Source organism: Ammospiza caudacuta, chromosome 8 (assembly GCF_027887145.1).
Source record: "Ammospiza caudacuta isolate bAmmCau1 chromosome 8, bAmmCau1.pri, whole genome shotgun sequence".
Taxonomy (NCBI): domain Eukaryota; kingdom Metazoa; phylum Chordata; class Aves; order Passeriformes; family Passerellidae; genus Ammospiza; species Ammospiza caudacuta.
Window position 1 is genome coordinate 14,558,304 of NC_080600.1, and position 21,474 is coordinate 14,579,777.

The 21,474-nt window shown below is 44.7% G+C and overlaps 1 protein-coding gene across 1 annotated transcript in view; it reads right to left on the bottom strand.

Moving 5' to 3' along the window:
* Window positions 1–21,474, bottom strand: part of TMEFF2 (transmembrane protein with EGF like and two follistatin like domains 2) — a 125,105-nt gene that overhangs the window by 32,712 nt on the left and 70,919 nt on the right. The window contains exon 5 of the mRNA XM_058809575.1: window positions 19,985–20,081. Within this exon, the coding sequence (XP_058665558.1) occupies window positions 19,985–20,081 (97 nt within the window). The remainder of the gene's footprint in view (window positions 1–19,984; window positions 20,082–21,474) is intronic.

Consider the following 21,474-nt stretch of genomic DNA (forward strand, 5'->3'; position numbering starts at 1 on the left):
TCATAAATATATCTCAGAAATATGAGTGTTTGTATTATCCTGACTGTACAATGCAAATCAACATAATGAAAGCAGAAAGTTCTGTCAAGAGGTCATTTGTATTTCTTGATGGAAATGAGATGCAGGGAGAGGCAAAAGGCACATAAAAGCAAGCAAAAAGAAAGATAAAAGAAGTGTGTTTTACATGGAAAACTGTACCACAGCATTACCACTTGTAATCCCCTGTAAACCAAAGAGATATGCAGATAAAGCAAGCTGCTGAGCCCTCCTGCAAACTGAAGAAGCACAAAATTCTCCTCAGTTCAGGTGCCATCCATTGTATGGAATACCATATTGTTGGAATTCAGGACATCCCTCTGGCTGTGCTGGACTGCCAAGACCCCTGCCAGGAGGCTCAGAGACCCTGGCACAGAGCCCAAGACCCTTGTGGTTTTGATTATGACCCATGGAGCAAATTACCAACCTTATATGAAGATCTGCAGAATGATTCTTAAGTAGAATGATAGTGAATTTATCACAGGGTGAAAAAAAGATTTTTTTTTGGTTTTTAGAATGGGGGTTCAGGGGGCAAGATGGAGGAATCTGGGCATGTCCAGCCTTTCTCCTTCTTCTTCTTGGCCTCCATCTTTTGCTGTGATGTTGGCACTTACAGATTGGTTTAGAGTAGAAGCTCACTGTCTAACATAGGTGATAAGTATTGGAAAGGATTTGTAAATATTGTACACATAGTTTTTAGTATAAAAAGATAACACCACCCTAGAGGTGGGCAGAATACCTCTGACTGTCTTTCTGAGTGGACCTCAGCTGGACAGGAGTAAAAAGTTTATGAATAAGATACAATAAACAACCTTGAGACCGAGAAATGAAGAGCTCTGACTCCTTCTTCGACTGCCAGGCTGGGAAAAGAGACTTTCTAATGCATCTCGGGGTCACTCTGACCAGCCAGAGATCCCGAGACCATATAAATGTGAGTTTATATTGATTTATGATTTAATTCTGAAAATAATTACAGCACCTAGAGGCACTCTGATTGTAACAGATGTGAAACTGAAGCCTCACTTCACCCACTGGGATAAAACCACCTGCCAAGACTGAGACTGGAGCAGGGATGTGACTGCACTCTGCCTCAGGCTGGTGGGATCTCCCCAGCTCTGGACACAGAGAGGCAACTCACTATTGAAGCCAGGAGAATGCTGGTTTAGGGAAGACTGTGCACAAGCACTTTCTGAAGCACCTGGATAACTCAGCAAGCAAAAAGCCATATGCAGGTGTTACCCAGGCAGGTTTTGTGTCCCAGTGTTGTGCCCTGTGAGGGGTGAAGGCTCCCATGTCCAAGAGCACCGTGTGGGCAAATGCAGGCAGGGCAGGGGTGGCCCCATCCTCAGAATCCTTGGGACCATCTCCAGAGACTCCAGAACCCAGCTTGTGAGCTCCTGGGCTGCCCTGTGATGTGAACCAGAGCACAGGGAGGTATTCCCTTCCACAGTCTGCCCTGGATCTGAACTAACACACTAACATGGACACATCCTGATCCCAGCAAGCCTCACCACTGCTTCCAAGACGGAGAAACCTAATTGTTCCCATTGACAGCAGGCTGCAGACTCTTTCCTTTAGGTTTCTCCTACTTCATTATCATTAGCAACATCAGACAGCCTTGGGCATCGGCAGGGGAAGGGCACGCTAATCTTCTGTCCCCAACTGTGCCATTAACGGACAGCTCAGCCTCAGCAAGCCCAACGCGATCTTGCTTGGGGACAAGGCCAGAGGTCTGACCTGGCAGCTGCTCCAGCTCTTCTGAGCACATAATTGTGCACCTGCTGCTATCCAAACTCTTCCTGGCTCCTTCTGACATTAAGGCAGAGCCATGAGATTGATGCTCTATCTGCAGCCCACTGGTTGTGCTGAACCTGGCAGCACCAGATCCACAGCTCTCCCTTTGCAAAGCTAAGTAATGGAAATGTCAAGCCTCCAGCCTCGCTGCTTGATTTAAGAAAGCGTTTAAAAGTCAGTCCACCTCCCATTTGCAGCAGACATCTGGACACCTTTGACTACTGGAGGTGTAGAGGGATATACACAAAACTTGGGTGGAAAGAGGAAGAAGGAAATTGCTGAGCTTAGGTCAGATGTCTTCATCACCCTCTTTGGCTTCTGGCCTCCAGGAATATGCCCAGGGTGATGGAAAACAGTGGAACCAGCAGCCATCTCTTAGAATTATTTTTTTTTTTACACTGGGTAGGTCTATTTACCCCAAATGTTCACTAAATACAGAAAACTCCAGTTTACAAAGAGGCCAGTGGTGAAAAGCTGTGGTTATAAATTAAATTACATGATTTCATAACTCGAAGAAAAGCATCTAGCTCCCTGTGTGTAGCAATTTCCCCACACTGATAAACATACAGAATATAAGGAAAAAATCCAGTGCATTTCCCAAGAATCTCCTTATCAGCAGAATAAGAATGTTCTGCTCCACTGAAATATTAACCATCATCATTTCTTCCTGCAGCCATTTCCAGCTTCCCACCTTAGTCAAACTCACTTCATTAGGAAACATTTACTGCTCAAGTAATAGCAATTCTTTCCACGTAGCTCTACCATTTGCATTTCAGATGGGACACAATCAGCCATATGCTCCTTTTTTTGTAATAAACCAGCTAAGAAACAGCATCACTTCTCTACATTTTGCTACAGAAAAATGAGTGAAGGTTAATATATATTATGTTTCCAGTCAAGAGAAAATTAAGCCAATGGGAAAATTACAACAAAAGGGTGCTCTTCAGGGGAAATCTCAGCAACTTTGGATGCAGTTTCAAGAATACCTAGGGGATGCAGGAACCTATGCTCAGAGTTAGACACTTTAGAGACATATTTTTAAAGGTGTTTAAATGCTTAAAGATGCATGCGAACACTTTGTGTGGGATTTCTGGTATCTCAGAGACCTATTTCCCACTGATTTCAAAGACTGCTTCAGAGCCCACTAGGCATTTATTTACATCTTCTGATACCTTCCAAAACACAAAGACCCAAAACGACTTTCCTGGCCTCTCTCAGCAAAACTGAGAAGAAAACCAAGGTTTTTCTGTACCCCTTTCTAAAATTTCAACCAGCCTTTCTTTCCAAGCAAACCTCTGCAAACTTCAGCTGCATGAAGAGGACGTGCCATGTGAGCACCACGAGCCACGTGCTGCTTGTGCTGGGGTCAGATCCCTCTGAAGCAGAAATGGATGACACCATATGCTCCAAAGCCTTATAGGACCCCCTGTGTGAAGCCTGATTTTCGGAGCCAGCCACAGGGATGCTGAAAAAACAGCAAACTTGCTGCCCCAATCTCCTTGCTGCAAGGATCATCCACTCCTTGCACAATTTTCAGCAGACAACTTCTAGCTTGCATCCACAGTTTATTACTGCTTTTGCACTCAAATCCTACTCTAAGGCTGCACAATTAAGTCCACATCAAATATATGTCAGGAAGTACAAAAGGCAGGACTGCATCAGGAAGATTAATGGGCCTGTGTTGCTGGCTCTTTTTAATTTATAGTGCTCCTCTTATCAGGAAAAATTATGGTATTCCAACATCTTTTTTTCAAACTGGAGGAAGCAAAAATCTGCCCATTAGGACCATGCAGCCAAATTCCAAAAGGGCAAATTGCAGTGAAAAAGGTGAAGCATGTACTCCAAACGTGTGTGCCCAGGCAAATGCAGCCTCTGAGAATAGCTCAGACTTCAGTGGGATCCACCAGTGAGGTAATAAATGCATAATGAACAGCACTTAATGCATTTCATTGAATGAAAACCTGTAAAGGTGCCTTCACTTCTTGAAGCATTATAAAATGCAAGAGTGGGACTCTCTTGTGTTACACAAGAACCAAAGTATGAATCCCTGCTTGGCTCAGGTGTGTGTTTGGTGAGAGTACCAATGGTGTTATTTTCTGGGCACAGAGAGTTCCCCCAGCTCTTGTGGGACACAGAAAGGCTCTACCCTGAAGAGAGCCTCCCCCTAACCCATGTCATGCACAGGGCTGGCAGCACCCATCCCACTGCCAAGGGTGTGTCCCACGGCTGTCTGTCTGCCTGCAGCTTCCCAGTCCCTGAGGCACTCCAGTATGCCTTGAATTTTAAGTAATTGGATCATTTGACCATGTTATAATCCTGCCTATGACTTCTGATTATAGTTCTATCAATAAATCTATTTGCCTTCTGTGTTCCTAAGTGTAGCACTGAAGAAAGCCTGGCAATGGAAAGGCTGACTGAGCACTCCTGGCGCTTAAGACACTGTGGGAAGGTCAATGAGGTCTCCTAGGGGGTCACAGAATGAAACTGTACCCAAGAGCATACACAGAATACGTGTGTAAGATTTACCCATGCCTTCTGCAGTCAGAAACACAGCTTTAAAAGCCTCTGTGAGGAAGGGGAGCCTCCAAGATGTCAGCAGATACCCTGCAGCTCCTCTGAGAAAGGAGGGAATGCTGTTCCACAGGCCCTTTGCATCTTCAAGCAATGGGCTCGTATGTTAATTGATTAAAATTTGGGCTGCCACCACAAACAATCATTAAACAAGGCTCATTTTCTTATGTCTTTTCTTCCAGGCCATTGTGATAGTCTCCAATGCATTCCCTTTCTTTTAGACACTTTATTTTATTCCATTTCATTTCACATGATGATAATCCTGGAGGAGCTGCACATCCAGCAATCGGTGTGGTTACTTTGGTGCTCATGGAAGCAAAAAACACCAAAGCAAATTAAAAAGACTGCTGAAGGGGCAAGCCTGGGCACCTGCTGAGAGGATTTTGGGCTACCTCCCCATGGTGGATCTTGCAACACTGCTTGATGACATTGCTGGATGCTGCCATGAGAATGTCACAGCCAGGGTGAACCAGCAAGTGTCTGCAGGCAGAGGTGCAGCTCTGCAGAGAAGATGCAGGAGAGGCCCAGGAGGGTGCCTGGGGGAGAGCTGGCAGAGCTGAGCTTAGCCTGAGGCAGGTGAGATGCTGGCAGGCACCTCCCCGTGCCTCACTGCTGGCTTGTGGGGTGTGTGCTGCTGCACTCTGCTCTGTGAGCTTTGGCAGCTTCCATCAAGGCAGCAACTGCAAGGAGGGTGCTCAGCAGCACAAGGGAACCCACAGGCAATTTGGGATTTCACCTGTTTATCATGTTTCTTCCCTGGCCAGGGAAATGAGAGAGGAGCACAAAGAACTCATTTCCAGCCTGGATCCTGATCACAAAGAAACGCTGCCCAGCCCTCAGTCTGGTCCATGTGCCAGCAGTGGTGGGGATGTGCTGCACCAGGCTGCTTGGCCAAGCTGGAGCAGCCAACTTGGCTTCCTGTTCAATCAGTCTCCATAAAAATTAATGGGGTCAATAAACCAGGCATGGGTGAGTGCACAGGCTCCTAACACCCCACGCTTCTGCAAATAGCATATGGTATTATTTGCTGGGCACAGAGAGTACCTTTGCCTGCAGAGAGCAAGCCACTGAAGGGAGGATTCATGGCTATGAAGGGCTGTCCCTGGAAGGAGGAGCCTGAATAAAATGAGAGAATGGTTCTTTGCCCATGAAGGGTAGGAGAATACTATGATTCTATTTCCTTAGTTCATGAATAGAATATAATCATTAGTGACACAGTGATAACAAAAAGAAACGCACTCCAAGCTTTATATTTACTCCTAAGACAACTATTCAGTCTTGGTTTCCAGCAATTATTTATCCAGCAATTCAGTATTAGTGAAAAATAAATTTAAAAAATGACTATGCAGTATCTGCACGAAGCATGAGGAAGGTTTCCTACGTAACTGTGATAGGAAGCAAGGAGGATAAATGAGACAATGCTTCCAAAGGAGAGGTTTCACTGGGAACAGATGCAGGCACATTTCTGTCAGAGCGAGATGGCAATGGCAGTCCTTCCCCATTCAGCATCTTTTAATTAGCCCTCTGCTGTCTGGAAACCTGAGAGCATTGTTGGTATTACCTCTGTTTATTAAAGATTCATATTCAGACTTTGCTGGCCATGGGTCATTTGCTTTTTGGAACCAGAGCAACAGAAAATTGTGCCTGAGATATCTGAGAGAGGAGTACTTAATGAAATGACTAACGTCTTCAGCCAAGTGTCTAGTTGATTACAGGGTCTAAACAGCAGAACAGCAATAAATCTGCCACAAAGAGAATTGTCAGTCAAGAAAAAAGGCATAAAACCAAAGAGACAGGGAGGCAAGAGCTAAAAATGTGAACATGCAAATCTAGTGTTATTTTTACTAGTCAGAGCTCTGATATTTGAGCACATATGCTAATTTGGTCAAGTGTGAGATCCCACCATGTCTCAGAGAGCACTATTTTACAGGGAAGGTGAAGTTCCATTCTGCAATAATTTTAAACGTTATATATTTTCTCTAGGCACCAAAAAAAAAAAAAAAAAGCAATGAAAACCCCAACAAAATTTTGCAGCATAAAAAAGCCCAAAGCCCTTTGCCACAAAACAGCGTATAAATAATAACATAGTTGTTGTACATTTATGATATTTCAACCAGAGACACTTCTTATCTTCCTCTGCTCTGATCAGAACCCCAAATTTCTGGATGTCAGCACAGAAAGCCCCCTGCCCCTCCCAGGAGGACACTAAATGCCCATTTAAAGCAAACCTGGCAGTATATATGCCTGCATAAAGAACCTGGCAATCAGTCCCAAATGCCTTCTCTACCATCAAGGTTTTTCTTTCTGGTACACAGGACATTTTTGCTGACATTACCAGCAGGCAAGCTGAAATGAAGCCAGGCTTAACATTACACCTCGACACTGGAACAGGCATTGTAGCACGGCTGTCAGGAGGCTGGTGGGAGCTCTCATTTACCCAGGCAGCTTTGGGGGTGTTTCATGTCTCAACACAACATCATGCAGAGACATCTGAATGAGCTCCAGGCAGGGACTGGGCAAGGTGAACCTCTGGGAGCTCAGGTAGCTCGCTCAGACACGCAGCCTGTGACAGCCCGTCACTGGGGAGCAGGGACAGCCACCTCTGTACCCAGCTCAGCACATCACCCACCACAAAGCCACCTGCACACACAGGCAGCAAAACTGGATTGCTCCAGGCTGCTTCGACACACCTTTGTTTTGATGTGAGTGTCAAAAGGAGCACACAATCTGAGCTTCTGACCCTCAGCCCATCTCCAAGCACACCTATGAGCTTTACAGTGGTCTCAGACAGCCCTGCAGCAGCCATGGGCTGGCACCATCACACCCCTAACAGAAAGACAAGGTCCTGACACACTCAGTGCAGTCAACAGGGACCTTTGGTGGTCTGGCCAAACTCAGGTACCCCACAGTGGCCTCTGCAGTCCAAGAGGATGGCACCCAGAACTGCCTGGCATCATTGCCTGCTTTGGCATGCACTGAACATCATATATCCACTGACATACATATACATAAAATATCTTCAGAGTGCACACTGGCACGCAGCGTTTTACACTTTCTATGAATCACACCCTACAACCTGTCTGTGCTTGCCAGGAGACTGAAATCCTATCACTGCACTCTTAAGAACATCATTAAGAGGCTTGAAGAATAGAGACTCTGCGTGTCTCCTTCAAAACAAATTTTGCTGTAATTTTTGAGGTTGATGCAAAACTTTAGCTGCAGTGCAGAACAATAAACAATACATATTTTATAATGGCAGCACAAAAATAGCACGCAGTATTTCTTTCCTGGGCCTGCTAGTGCTTCTCTTCTGCTTTAAGATCACAAGAGAAGAAAAGCACGGCTCATTTTGAGTGCCTTCCATTCAATGTTTGTTATTTACTTATTTATTTATCTAATTTATTTTTCCTTTTTGTCCTTTGCAGCCCTGCTTCTGCACTAAGGGCTTTAGCATGCCTACTTTGCACGGCGGCTTCCCTGGGATATTTTACTTATTTCAACTGTTCAAATGTTTATCTTCACCAGGAGTAAACGGAGAAAAGCTTGATTCCCTCAGGGTGATGCAATGTTTCTGCATGGCATTTCAATAGCATCCTGTTATTCAAACAATTAGAAATCACAGAGACCATGCACAGAATTATCAGCATACTGCATGGAGATTTTTATTATTATGTAGTGCATAATGAAAATGATTTGAAGGACCCCAAAGCATCATAACAGAAGGAAGCGCTGAATAATCAGGTGATTTTTTTTTTTTAACTGCAAGAGCCCAAAATATTGTTTACTGGACATATGTCAAGCTAAAATGCACTAAAGTGGTGAATATATTTACTGATGGCCTTCCTTGCATACCAAATGCAACACACTCTGGGAGTGTAGCTGGAGACAGAGCCAGGAGCTTGGGCTACAGCTGCCACACTGCTGCTGCATAGCAGGGATGGACTGGCAGTGCTTAAAAATACCCCTGGCTTTTTCAGAGCATGCTTGGCATGGTAGCTCATGCAGGATGCTCCAAAACCACGGGCTGCTCCTGGAGACACCCTGCTGTACAGCCTGCAGAGAGTCCCTGGGCACTGGCTGCCTCCCAGAGCTCAGTGAGGAGCTGGGCTCATGCTCCTCCAGCTTTCAAGAAGTCATCCTGGAGACTGCAGCTCATGAAAAAAATCTTTTATCTGCTTTGCAACTTGAGTCCTAATTCCCCTTTAATTTTTGACCTGTAACTTTTTTGCTAAATTTTTGACCAAAAAAATTACAAACTTCACCTTTGCTTCCTTTTCACAATTCACAGCACCAATTATAGCATGACCTTCACCTGGCTTCCCAATGCCTCTGGTGCCCTCAACAGTACATTGAATTGTAGGCTAACAACTTTAGGGCAAAAGAAATGTGTCCATCTCTTTCTCTTTTTTTTTTTTTTTTTTTTTTTTTTGTCCTTCTAAATATCACTCTTATTTTAAAGATACTAGGTTGTATAAAGCAATCTTTGCTACACTGGATGCTTTAAAGCCAAACGCAGAATCACAAGGCTGATGACTGGGTTTGAAGAGTCATGGAAAAGGCCTTGTTCTAGCTGTGTGACCAGAGAAAAGAATTCTCATTCTGCGCACATGCCAATTCAAGTGTCTGCAGGTATCTAATGTGTAAAGTTTATTTAGAACTCACAGAATAAAATAAATACCTCTCTACGGTTTGCCTGCCCCGGTGTCCTTCACATCTCTGTGGTCTGTGCTAAAACAAAGCTTTGCTGACTGTTTCTCTCTCTGTAAACATCTGAGGCTGTCCTTCATGAACACTTTATTGCTGTGTGCCTCAGACTGCTGATACTGTTCACTCCTATCTTGAAGCCAGCAGAATAATGAAAATCGTTTCCACAAATCCCACAGTTTCACCCTGGATTGAACAGCCAGTGGGAACACTGCAAGATCCAGTGGGAAGCATGGGACAGAATCTAGCTGCAGGTCCTGGCATGGGCCTTGCCAGGCAGGAAGGATCCATCTGCTCACAAAGAACTGCAGCTCTGTCTCAGACCAACACAAATTTCTGCTGAAACTTCTGCTAACACTAGAAGTTACTTCTGAAAGTGGAACGTGGACTCTGATTTGAAAGTAAAGGGATGATGATGGCCTTTTGGCTAGCAGAGACCAGTGTGCTGCCAGTCCAGCCTTTGCTCACATGAGCTATCCACTGCTGGTGGGGAAGAGAGATAGGGACCTTCCTAAAATGAGCAAAAACTCATAAAGGAATTCCTCAATGTGGTAAAGGAATTCCTCAATGTCAAGTCTGCCTCCACATGTGTGAGCCCAGCCCAGCTCTCCCCATAAACCCCTCTGTGTCCTTAAACACATGTGCCTCCTGCTTCCTCAGGAATTCAGAGCACTCTGAGGTGGAAGAGACCCACAAGAATCACCTCAGGTACAACAGCCCATGCAGGGGTTGGACCCACAGCCTTGGTGTTATCAGCATCACACCCTAGCCAGGGGTACCTGCTTGAGGCAGCACCATCTGAACCGGCCACACATTCCAGGATACCCTGCTTGGTCAGCTCTCTTCAATTACAAAACAAAATCCAGTCTGCTATTCAATGAAATTTTAGGAGGACGCTTCCAGGCTTTCCTTCAGGCATTGTTTGCACCTCCTGCACAGGCAGAAAGGTTGTCTGTGCTCAGGATAACCTTGCATTACCTCAGCCCACAGGTATGAGCCTAGCACCCAAGCAAATCACTGCACTGGCAAGAAGGAGGGTGCAGTAGCAACCCTCCTTTCCTCAGAGCCTTCAGGGCTGTAGGTAAAAGCTGCTGTACAAAACCAGGCATTCCTGCTGGCTGGGGATCTGCCTCATGATGACCACGGTCTGGCTGCCTTTGGGATCAAGCCCCAAGGGACAGTGCTGCTGCCAGGGAAAGGAAGACAGACAATGACTGCAATGTGCCATCTCAAGGACATGTCCTTGCCAGCAAACTAATGGGATGAGAGTAACCTTCTTAGGTCTGGCACACAGATCAGTGGAATCCACCTGCGACTTCCTGAAAGGAGCAAGTGCTGTGCACTGGCCAGGACGGGTGTCCCTGGGGCACCTGAGCTGTTCCACAGGGGAGAGCTCCATTACCAAATGGGCAGGCTGAGACACAGCAATTAAATCTGTATGTCTGGGGACACCTCACACAGGCTTTTAGCTGCAGCCCACACGTGGGAAGGGACTGGGGCAGGAGCTGGGCTCTGTGAGGAAGGCACACCTGCCACTCTGCAGGGACTGTGAGAGCTGAGGTCAGCCCTGTGCGTCAGCTCCCACTGAGTTTTCCTCAGGCTCATATTTAATGCATGGGATGTATTTTTAATGGTTTAGATGTGTGAACAAACCGTGGCCTTGATGTTCCTACACGGGTGTGTGAAGGAGCCTCCGACCTTCTGCAATGGATGCAGTTCTATTTTAATAGTTAACATAAAGTGGGATGGAAGAGATGAAGCATTCCATTAAGACATATGATAATAAATTGGTAAGTGCTTTCCAAGTGTTTTACATAGTTATTCTCTCTGTTGATCTATTTAGCCAACACATGTAATTCCGAGCTACAAAGTTGTATTCCTGCTTTCGTAAACATACTTACATAAAACTCAATAACAACACAGTCTATTTATTGCTAAAACGCTAGTAGGAAATTGGAAAAGGTATAAATACAATTCATTGCTGGTGATCTCCTGCCCCCTGAAGGCACTGTAAGGCTCCAAATCTTGCTCAGTTCACAGCATCATAAAACCAAAGCAATAAATGTCACTCTTTTCTTGATTGCGCATTAGGCCAATCGGCTTTTTATTGCGCCTAAATAGGCCGTCAGGAAGGCACCGCTCTCCTTACTGCTGGGGGATGACTCTGCCTAAATGGGGGGCCAGGGAGGAAGGGAAGCTTACTTTTAAATAACAAGGCTAAGAGAGAACAGGGGGAGAAGAAAGGTGCAAAAGCACGTCGCCCTGCAAGGCCTTTGCACTTGCTCTTTCATGCTGTAATGCCTTGATGTACGCAGACGATTATGTGTCAATGCACATTAATATCTGATGTGCATTACCATATTATCATCCCTTATGTGCACTTTCACAGCCTGGTGAGCCCAGGCTCTCCCAGCCATGGGGTTACATAACCAACATCACTGTGGGGGCACAAACCAAACCTCAAACAGCTCAGGGCAGCACCCGTGCACAGCGCTGCCCTTGCAGGGCACAGAGGGACCTTCCTGTGTCCCTCTCACAAAGCAGCAGGAGCTGGGTGGTCCTCACAACAGCAGGAGCACAAAACAGACTGCCAAAGCCATTCCTCCCAATGCAGATCAAGGCATGTGCTCAAAAGGCCGGGACACTTTCCTACCCAGGACTGATTACACCGGTCATAGCTGGCGGCAGAGGAGTTAAAAAAAACCCCAAACTGTGGGTTCATTTGCTCCCCTGTTGATCTAGACACATGAAAAGGTGACTTTCCACCATGCTGTCATATGTATATGCTGTATCTAGACACTGCCTGAAAAGAGAGAGGGATGCTGTTGCTGCCTCACACAATGCTGAGCCCCACACTCAGCCACACCTTTGTAATGGGTATAGGGGCAGGGCAGTGTTAACACAGTCCCACAGCCACACCACCTGAATGGTGCCAGCCCATCCAGCTGCCCCTGGCACAGCAACCTTTAATTCACCTGCTCACACTGGGTGAGCCATTCCAGCCCCCCAGCAAGGCAGAGGGAATGCAGGAGAGGCCATCCTCCCTTCCCCCCTTGGGTACTGTCCCCAAAACCCTCCCCAAGCTGCAGCCACTGCAGCTCCTCCCCACTCTTCAGCAAACAGCCAACTGGACTAATTGCAAGTCAGCTTTATATTTCCTCCCTGCTGACCACCCACCTCTCCATGTCTCCCATCCACACACATACAGAGATAGGGATCTTGGCCATGGAAACCTAACAGGAAAATCGGTCTGGGCTGAGCCACACTTTCGAAATTATTTCAGATTTCTTCCCCAACTCTAATGCTGACAGACTACTAATTGCAAAGACAAATGATGACTGTGTTTCTTACAAGCCTTCCTCCCCTTGAATTTCAGAAGAATTTGTGTTTCGCTCCTACGAGAGCATGGCATGGTAAGACATGAAAACCCCCCAAAAATCTCAGAAATTATTTTTGGCTTTTCATAAATCAATATTTGCTCTGAAGCAACTGAAGCAGTCAGTAAGGCAAATTCTGCTTTTATCATCACAATTTCCAAGTTGTTCCTTTGCCCTGTAAGACTGACAGAGCATTCACACTCCAACTGAGTTTGTTCTCCTTTCTACCAGCAAAAAGGCTCCACAGGCTACTGAGAAGTTACTCCATAGTTATCAAACTGGGAAAGAACTTTTGTTTCACTGAAGTCAGTGGGATAACTTCCTTTGACTTCCCTAAGTTGGAAGTTCACCTTCTGAAAACCAAGTTTGGGTGAGCATCTGAAAAGAGGAGCACAAGGAAAAGAAAGATCTATAAGCTTTATGATTGTGTAGAGTATTATTCCCTGGACACACAGAGCAGGTTTTGCTGTAATTGCAAAAGATAAAAAATGTCATTTTTATTACAAAACCAAATGTTAGAGATTCTAGTTTTTGGATAAGAGATGGATGTGTCATATAGGGTCCTTAAAAACCTGCTTGGGTGAGTAGTACAGATGGAATACAATGTGGGCTTGCATTTATCTGAGAACATTTAGAGCCATGATATATAGTCTACACGACAGACTTCCTCGATGTATAGAGAAAATATAGCCAATTTCTTTGTGTAGGCTGAATTATTTACCAGAGTGTTCCAAAGTGTATTGGTAATAAAACACTGTGAAGTATAAGTAACTCCAGACAATCTTGGCTTATGTTAAAACAAGTCTTGTTTTGTTTTTTTTTAAGCATGTTATTAAGAAAATAAATCCTGAGAATCTGGAAAGGCAGGACTTACTCAAATGAACACATGCCTCTGAAGGATTGTGTTGACTCAACAGAGAGAAAGGTCAAATTCTCCCAACCATCATCCTAAAGGAGTTGGGAATCAGTCTCACTTCAAAATTAAATAGGCTATTTTGGCACAGGATGAAGGATGCAGAGATGGTAAAGTGATTCTGTGAAACTCACCTGACTGGGAAAAATGGCTGTTTTTAACTAAACCCAGAAAATATATATGTAGAGTACAACAATTTCACCAGCTGCCCAAACAAGCCATCATTTTTCCAAGCAATACCTTTCTAGCCAGGCCACTAGCAGTGCAATCAGTTTAGAAACACAAGGTGCTCATTCCCTCCTCCTCCTCTGGACAACCAGACCACAGCTTTTCAAAGGGCTGCTGAAGATAAAGACAACTGCTTTTTCCATACCTTTCCTGGCTCTTTCTCCAGACTCCTTCTCAGAAAGAGGAAAGCCACCTATTTTTGGCTTGATTTAGGGTCTTTCTGAAGGCTGTGGGGATCTTTCCCTACATATATTTGGGAACAAAGTCACTTTTACACCTAGGCTGCCCTCTGAAAGAGTCCTACAGTACCTCAGCAGCTTGCCAGAGAGAAACCTGACAGGAACCATGGCATTCATGCAATGTTCACCTGGGGATCTTATTTTCTGACCCTAACATGATGTCTAGGCATTGGTTTCTAATAAGTCAAATCTTTCACCAAGCTAGAGTTGCTGCAATATTGCTCTTGTTTGTGCTGTGGACAGCAATTCAAGCTACAATTTTGTATTTTGCTAGTTTTCCACCTTTTGTGTCTCTTTGGCATTTTTTCCCAAGTCCCAAATAAAGAAGCATGGCTGGGTTCTCTCTTCAGCTCTCATACTCCTGGCAGCAGTATCTGGCTGAGCAGCCTCCTAGAAAAGCCTCCAACCTGGCTCCTTCTTAGAGCTGGCTTTGTAACTAAAATGTAAAATACAGATGGGTAGGCATCATCTTGCTTTTTCTAATATTCCTCACATTTTGCCTTTCATTGCAAGTGCTTCATTGACTAATTTCAGTTGCTTAGGCTAGATTTTTTCCAGTATTACCGACTCTTAACCCACTGAATGGTGTCCCTACACTTATCTCAACAGTTTCCCTGGAAGTCAGCTGCTTTCCTTTTATTTCAAAATCTTTTAACCACAGAACACACACCAAATGAAACATCACCAGGTAACAGAAGTGGGCTAATTCCTGGGCAGGCACTGGAGGTAGCTCTGCTATCAGGTTGGGGCTAAGATAAGTGACATGGCTGTGAGAGGGTGCACCCTGCTTGGTCAGCTGCTGCTGTGCAATGCAGAGATTGTGCTCCAGTGCCTTTAATTCCCTCTGCAAACCCTTGCCTGGACTCTTATTAGACATGACTACTAATCTCCATGTGAAGATTTATGCAGCAGCAGCTTCACTTCATGCCTTAGGTATGATCTCAAGTTAAGCAGAAATTTAAGTTTTTGCAGTATTGTGCATTTTTAATGATTTTATTCCATTCCTGTGCTTATTTGAGCACAAGTCCAACATGTATGTGCAAGTGTTATGCCCAGCTATGAACACAGATCTATATTTTCACTAGAAGAGAAGGAAAAGCAGCAGAAAACAGCAACATATCTACTGTATAATGCCTGGGACATTGCAGATGTTAAAGCAGCTCGTTGTTTCTGCATCTGGAACAAGTAGGTCACACATAGTTATTATACACACTGCTGAACATGAAGCAGCCAATACCCGTGTAATGTATGTGAGACTTCAAACCACCTTTTAGTACTTGAGAGCAGTACACAGCATCTTGTTTGCAAATGCTCTGCTTGAGAGCAACTGATGGAAGGGGGAAGGGACCCAAACCTGACTGACCTAATTGCTGTGTGGATGGAAAAGCTGGCAAAATCATTAGTTTCTTTTATGTTTTCTTTCTATACAATAATAAAGATAAATATTGATTGTTGGGGCAGTATTGATTGCAAGGGTCGCTGCAGATGGCAGCTGCATGATTTGCACAGATATCTCCCATTTACAGAGCCACTTATTTGCATGAGAATGAGGTTTCACCCTCCTCACACGCTTCTGACTGTTTGCTTGCCTTATAGGAGCATTTACCCAAACTAAACGTTCCAGTGACTGGCAGTAAAACATGAAATGAGGGACTGAAAGAGCTCACCTTTGTAATACCTTTTGTGTATGTGCCTGTCTGCTGTGGGTGAGTGGAGTTTATTGTCCCAGTCACGTGGACAGAGGCACAGGACACAGGGACCTGCTGTAATTACCCTGCAGTGTCACCTCCTCACCTGGGAATGCCACCCAGGGGCACAGCACACCTGGGACCAGCCCTCCTTCCTTTCCACTGACCCACACACTGAACAAGTCCAGCTCCTTCCTCCAGGCCTGGATGCCTCCAAGTCCCAGTTTGGGGTCATCAGAGACCCTCAAGAATGGCTTCAGCATCTTCTCCTGAGCTGAACCTGCCCAGTGGGATCCTTGTCCACTTGCAAGGAACGGAAAAGGCCAGGCTTGTGAGGAGGGAAGGAAGTTTCCTACCACAAGCACAGTGCCTATTGCAGAGCATGATACTCCACTGCCAGCCAGGGAGAAGTCCTTGGGGTGAGCAGCACCAAGTTGCGGGAAGCAGCAGGGGCATTCAGGCACCTTTTTATCTCTGGTACAAACCCTCCAGTGGCCCATTCCAGGGTCAGGCACCTCCTGACAGGGAGCTGCTGCCTCTCTCCTCCACCTGCAGCCCCCAGAGGGAGGAAGGAGCAGGCAGAGGAGCACTCTGGAGGAGACCTCCTCCCCTCCTTGGACACTGCCAGGCTGTAGGGGAAGCTCTCCCTGAGCACACCACTGTGTCTGCCTTCCAGCTAGCAACCTGCACCTTACTGTGGGCATTGCTGCTGGCTGACCTGCTGGTGTTGGAATGCAAAGGGAAAGTATGCATATTTAACCCCAATTCATCATTTTGATTTTGATTAACTCTGCAAGTCAGAGGTTTGCAGGCTTTAATCTCGTTTTAAGAAAATATTCTCATCCTCTCTACTGTCAGCATTTTCCAACTGGAAACTTGACCAAAGGATCTTTCTTATTCTTTATCTCCTTCCACTTTGGACATATTAGTGGACCTCTGAAACAGCTGCCCAGTATTTATCCAAACCATGCCTTGCCCAGTGTAGGGAGTGCTCTTATTTGCTCAGTGGCTCCCAAGGAGGAGATTAATGCTGGAGCCCAGGTTTCTGACGTGGCTCTGCACTGACACTGAGCCACTCCAGCAGAGAGCAGGCACTCCATTTGGTGAGCACTATTTATGTACAGTGAGTGTTTCAGAGATGCTTTTTGGAAGAGCTGAGCAATACACCATGGCTCAAAACGTTACGCCTCATTCCTCAATTCCTTTTAAGTATATCTCTCGGGGTGTTATGTTGAGTAGCCCTGTCTTACAAAATCAATTATTCCTTAGCCAGCTCAGAAATAAAACCCAAAGCAAGCAACACCAAATGTCTGATTTACCAATAGATTGCAACCCCGTGCTAAAGAGTGTAGCCACTGCCCTGCTTTAAATATTCATGAAGCCCACTGGTGCAAAATGCATTAAAGGTGGGAATAATGCCAGTAATGCACGATCCTCTTAGTGACAAGAAGCTTTCACATATTAAAGCAGCAAGATGTTAAAGACTTTCAAGTGAACAGTCTTTGTTTTTAACTTAGAGAAAGAGATTCACTAATGGAATGCCAAATTGCATTCACTCTCATGATACTTGACTGCAGAATGGGATAATAACACATGTGTGCTTCTGCATGCCATGGAAAACCTGTTATTACAGAGGTTTCTTTCCTGCCTTTCCTCTGCACTTTCCAGAAAATGTTCACACAAATCTTAGCCCTTCAAGTAATCTTCTGTGTGCCAACCCCCCCATTAGAATCCCAGGAGTCAAGCCATTAACAGATTGGTTTCTCACAAATAAAAAGAATTAAAAATAATGGTGACAGAACACAATAGCACAATTTAGATGAGTGACAACTGGCAATGAATAACCAGAAAAAAAAAAAAAAAAAAGAAAGAGTTAAACTGGAGATAACGGTCTGCAAAATATAGACTGTGACAATGCAGAAGAATGTCAATTGTCACTTTAAATCATCAGCAGCCCAACCACATCTGCTATCACACCTGTGCTCTCTTTTCTGATCTACTCTGGCACCCTAGAAGTAGTAGGCAAACAGCCAGCCTTGCATCTCCAGCCCTCTGAAGTCTGGCTCTGGTACCATTCCTCTCACCTGGAGCAGATCAGGCACTGGCCCTGCACCCTCAGACTGTTCCTGACTGACAGGGATTCACTGCTGCAGCTGGGACTGACATCCTGTAGCAGCAGGTCCCAGGACCACCAGGAACTGCTGGCCCCATTTAGATTTTACAAACCTCATCAGTCAGGTGAGAGAGCTAAAGGAGTCCTACTTGATCCACATAAAAATAGTGAACAAATAATAAATTGACATTTCTTGGCAAGGGGAGTGGGGCAACATCTGCCTCTGGTGCCAAACATGAACATTCAACTAACATATATTGGAAAGAGGGATCTATAACCTCCATAGTTAGTCCACTAGACTATTAGTCCACTATTTTTATTCTAGAAATAAAAATAATGAAAAGCTGACAGCCAGAAGGCTGTTTGGGAAGATGGTTTAGGAAGATGCTTATCCAGGACTAATCAGGGAGCAAGGACAGGAAAATAGAGCTCAGTTAGGCATCTGAAGTTGCTTACTTCAAAGCACGCCTTTCACAGGCTTTAGATGGGGTCTGGGTTTTTGGATGGGAATTGGCTTTCCTGCCTCCTAACAGTTTGTCTGGGAGCATCTTCCCAGTGCCAGCCCTTCCCTGCTTCCTGCCCCCAGAAGCACCTTCCCCTGCAGGAAGAGTGCCTGTCAATAAAGACTGAGCACCTCAGCTCCTGCCATCACTCTGCTGCTCTGTAAAAGCCAACTTGTTTCAAAGGGGAGGAATTAGATTGTGCAAAAGCTGCAGTGGGAACACTCGGGTAAGTTGGATCAGGCAGTTTTACCAAGCTATTTCTGGAAAAAAAATAAACACTGCTACTCAGTGCTTATGATTAATAATGTTATCTTGTAGCTAATTTTATTCCTTGCCCCTCTCTTCTCCTGCCTTCCAATTTGGAAGCACACTTAATTATGAAAACATGAGCACTAGACTGTGAATTTTGATATATTAATTTCACCGTGGTTTTGTTTCTACACTGCACCACCAAAGCTCTCAAGGACAACCAGTCAAGGAGACAATGAAAATCATAACACCTGGGGTAATTTTCTTAAGCAAAGTCAACATTAGGCAATTTCTTACTCACAAATTTCATTACATTACTGAAACCTATAACCATGATGCACCTTGCTCCTGTTTTTCAACACCACAATTCCCTTTGATGACTGGAGCCAGAGCAAGGACTCAGTGGTTTTTTTGCTCGAGGTTTTGTTAAGGACTAAAACCAGAGATTACTCAGAGGCTGGCAAGACCAAACCAAAAAGAGCACAAAGGGATAACCATGACCATATTCCTGAGCTCCTTCACTCAACAGCAGAACTGTTCCTACTTTCATGCCTGACCAGGGTGCACAGATGCCTTGCCTGGGTGGGGTCAGCTGCCCGACACTGGGCCCAGCTATCGCGTTCACCATCATTTATTGACTCCTCTCTGCTCCATTCTGGTTCTCCACACTGGAGCTCTGGCCTCAGTGTTTTACTGACACCTCTCTGCCCAGTTTGTGTATCCAGCCTTTAGCCACCACTAGCCCACAGCTTCAGAAGCACCATCCAGACACCAGCTCTGACATTTGCACGGTTATTTTGTTGTCTCTCTAAATCTGTTTTAGTTACTTAGAGAGAAACATGAGGTGTGGCATTAGGGCTGTGTTAGAAATACAGCTCTGTGAATAGTGACCTTTTTGATCTATTGGCTGTTCCAAAATCACAATGAAATTATTAGCTCAGAGTTGGCTTATTGTAAATTTGCATATATCCTAGGCAAAATGAAAAATAAAAGTCTGAGTTGATAGAATTATTTCCCTTCAGCTTTTGTAATTAAGGTTTAAAATAAAAAAAAATCTGAATAATTTTGAAACCCCTTTTAAAAAATAAAAATTAAAACCATTTACACTGAGAAAACATCTAAATGTACACTCTCATTTTTTCAAGCAATTGAGGGCAAGGTTTTCAACTCCAACAAAATAGGAAAAAGCGAGACAGATTTCCCAGCCTTTCTAATGCCACACATGAATTAACATGATGATAATACTAATGATACTTTTTAACTGGAAAAGCTTTAGGTCAATTATTTTTCCCAATTCTATTTTTTACTGAAGTATGAAGCTATAAAACCCCAGATGGAATAACATAAGTTATAATGGCAACAAAATGGATAACTGTGTTTCTAAACTTGGTCTAAATCGTGCATGTTCCAAAATACATTTTTTCAGAGTGATAACCACCTTAGTCACTTAGAGATGAATCTCTGTGTGCAGAAAACAGAGCATCTAACATTTGTAATGCTTTCCAAACCACAGTACCTTTAAATAATACAACATTCATTAAAATAGAAGAGTAGAGAAAATTACTGTACCAAACATCCTCTGCATCTTCATCGCACTCTGCCCCAAACTGGCAAATGTCACAGGTCGATGTCTCTTTTTGATTGGTTTCACCTGAGCCTTCATTGACTGTTGGATGGAAAGCAGAAGAATATACATTAGTAAAGACAGCACTGTAGCAAAGCACTTCTCTCTCTCTCTAGAGAAACCTATTCACTGCATCAGCTTAACGCGCTGCTCACAAAGCCGATGGCCGGCCAACAGCGCTCCTGAGCGGGCCAGCAACACAGAGATTTCCATGCTGGCCTGTGACAAATCCCCTCAATTACACACTTAAAAGGAAAACCAGAGAAAAACCCTTCCTTTTCCCTCTCCCCTTAATCAATGACCCCTTCAAGCTGCAGCCCAGGAAGGTCGTGTCCCCACTGAGCCTCGCTGCTTTGTTCCCTGGGAAAATAATGGAGGGGCATTGATAGCATCACATGCTGCCTCGTGTCCTTTACCCATGAAGGCCTTGAGGTGGACCCAAGGGGATGCTTTCCTCAAAAATGTTTTGAAATTACCTGCCTTGTGGTGCAATCTAGTCTACTCCAAAGGCAAAACATTTTTCTCTGCAGAAGCACAGCTATGAGCCCCAAGGACTAGTTATCTCTGGCAGGGAAGATTTAGTACTGTCCAGAGGAGAGGACAATCTCCAGCATAGGTTAAATTTGAAACCAGGGGGAAAGTCAATGCTGATGTCTGCAATTGTGTAAGGTTTGTACCTGCCCTGTAAGCCAAAAACAAGAACGGACTAAAGGGAAAAATCAAAATTTGGGTGTAAGAGGACTGCAAAAAAAAAAAAAAAAAATACTGATGGCTGAGTACTGAAAAACAGAAAGAGACCACTAAGGTAGGCATCAAGAAGAGGGTTTGTTAAAAGATCCAAAAGAAACATTATCCATGTTTCTACTGAAGTGTGTAAACACCCTTTGGTACTTTTTGAAAGATGCCACCCTCCAGCAAGGCACTGTACCCAGTGATATCCTTCTGCCAGCTGCAGAGTTATTAAACCAAAGCAGACTTTAAGCATCAATCAGCTCTGCTCAGACTGATGTTGTTATCTGCACCAACTGTCTCTGCAGTGCCACCTCTCGTGCATTTGGAGTCAGCACCGTGGTGCAGCTTTCTGCACACCTGGGGGCAACCCACGAAAGCTGCAGTGTGTTGGTAGCCCCAGTGACACCCACTGGACAAATCATCTGCCTGATGTGCATCCAGGTTGTTCCCAGAGGCTTCTGTGTCAGGGGGCTCTGACTTTGAATAAGCTGCTTTTGATATTTACTCAAAAAAGGATGAGAATCCCAGGCTTTCTGAAAGCTGTTTGAGGAGAGAGGGCTTTTGCCCCTAGAAGAGCAAGGGTGACTCCAATGCCTGTTTTTCAATACATTTGCTTCCCTATCCTGGACAAGTTATATAACCTCTGCCATGCTTCCCACTATGTGATAACAGGAATAATATCATTTCCTCCCAACAGAGCATG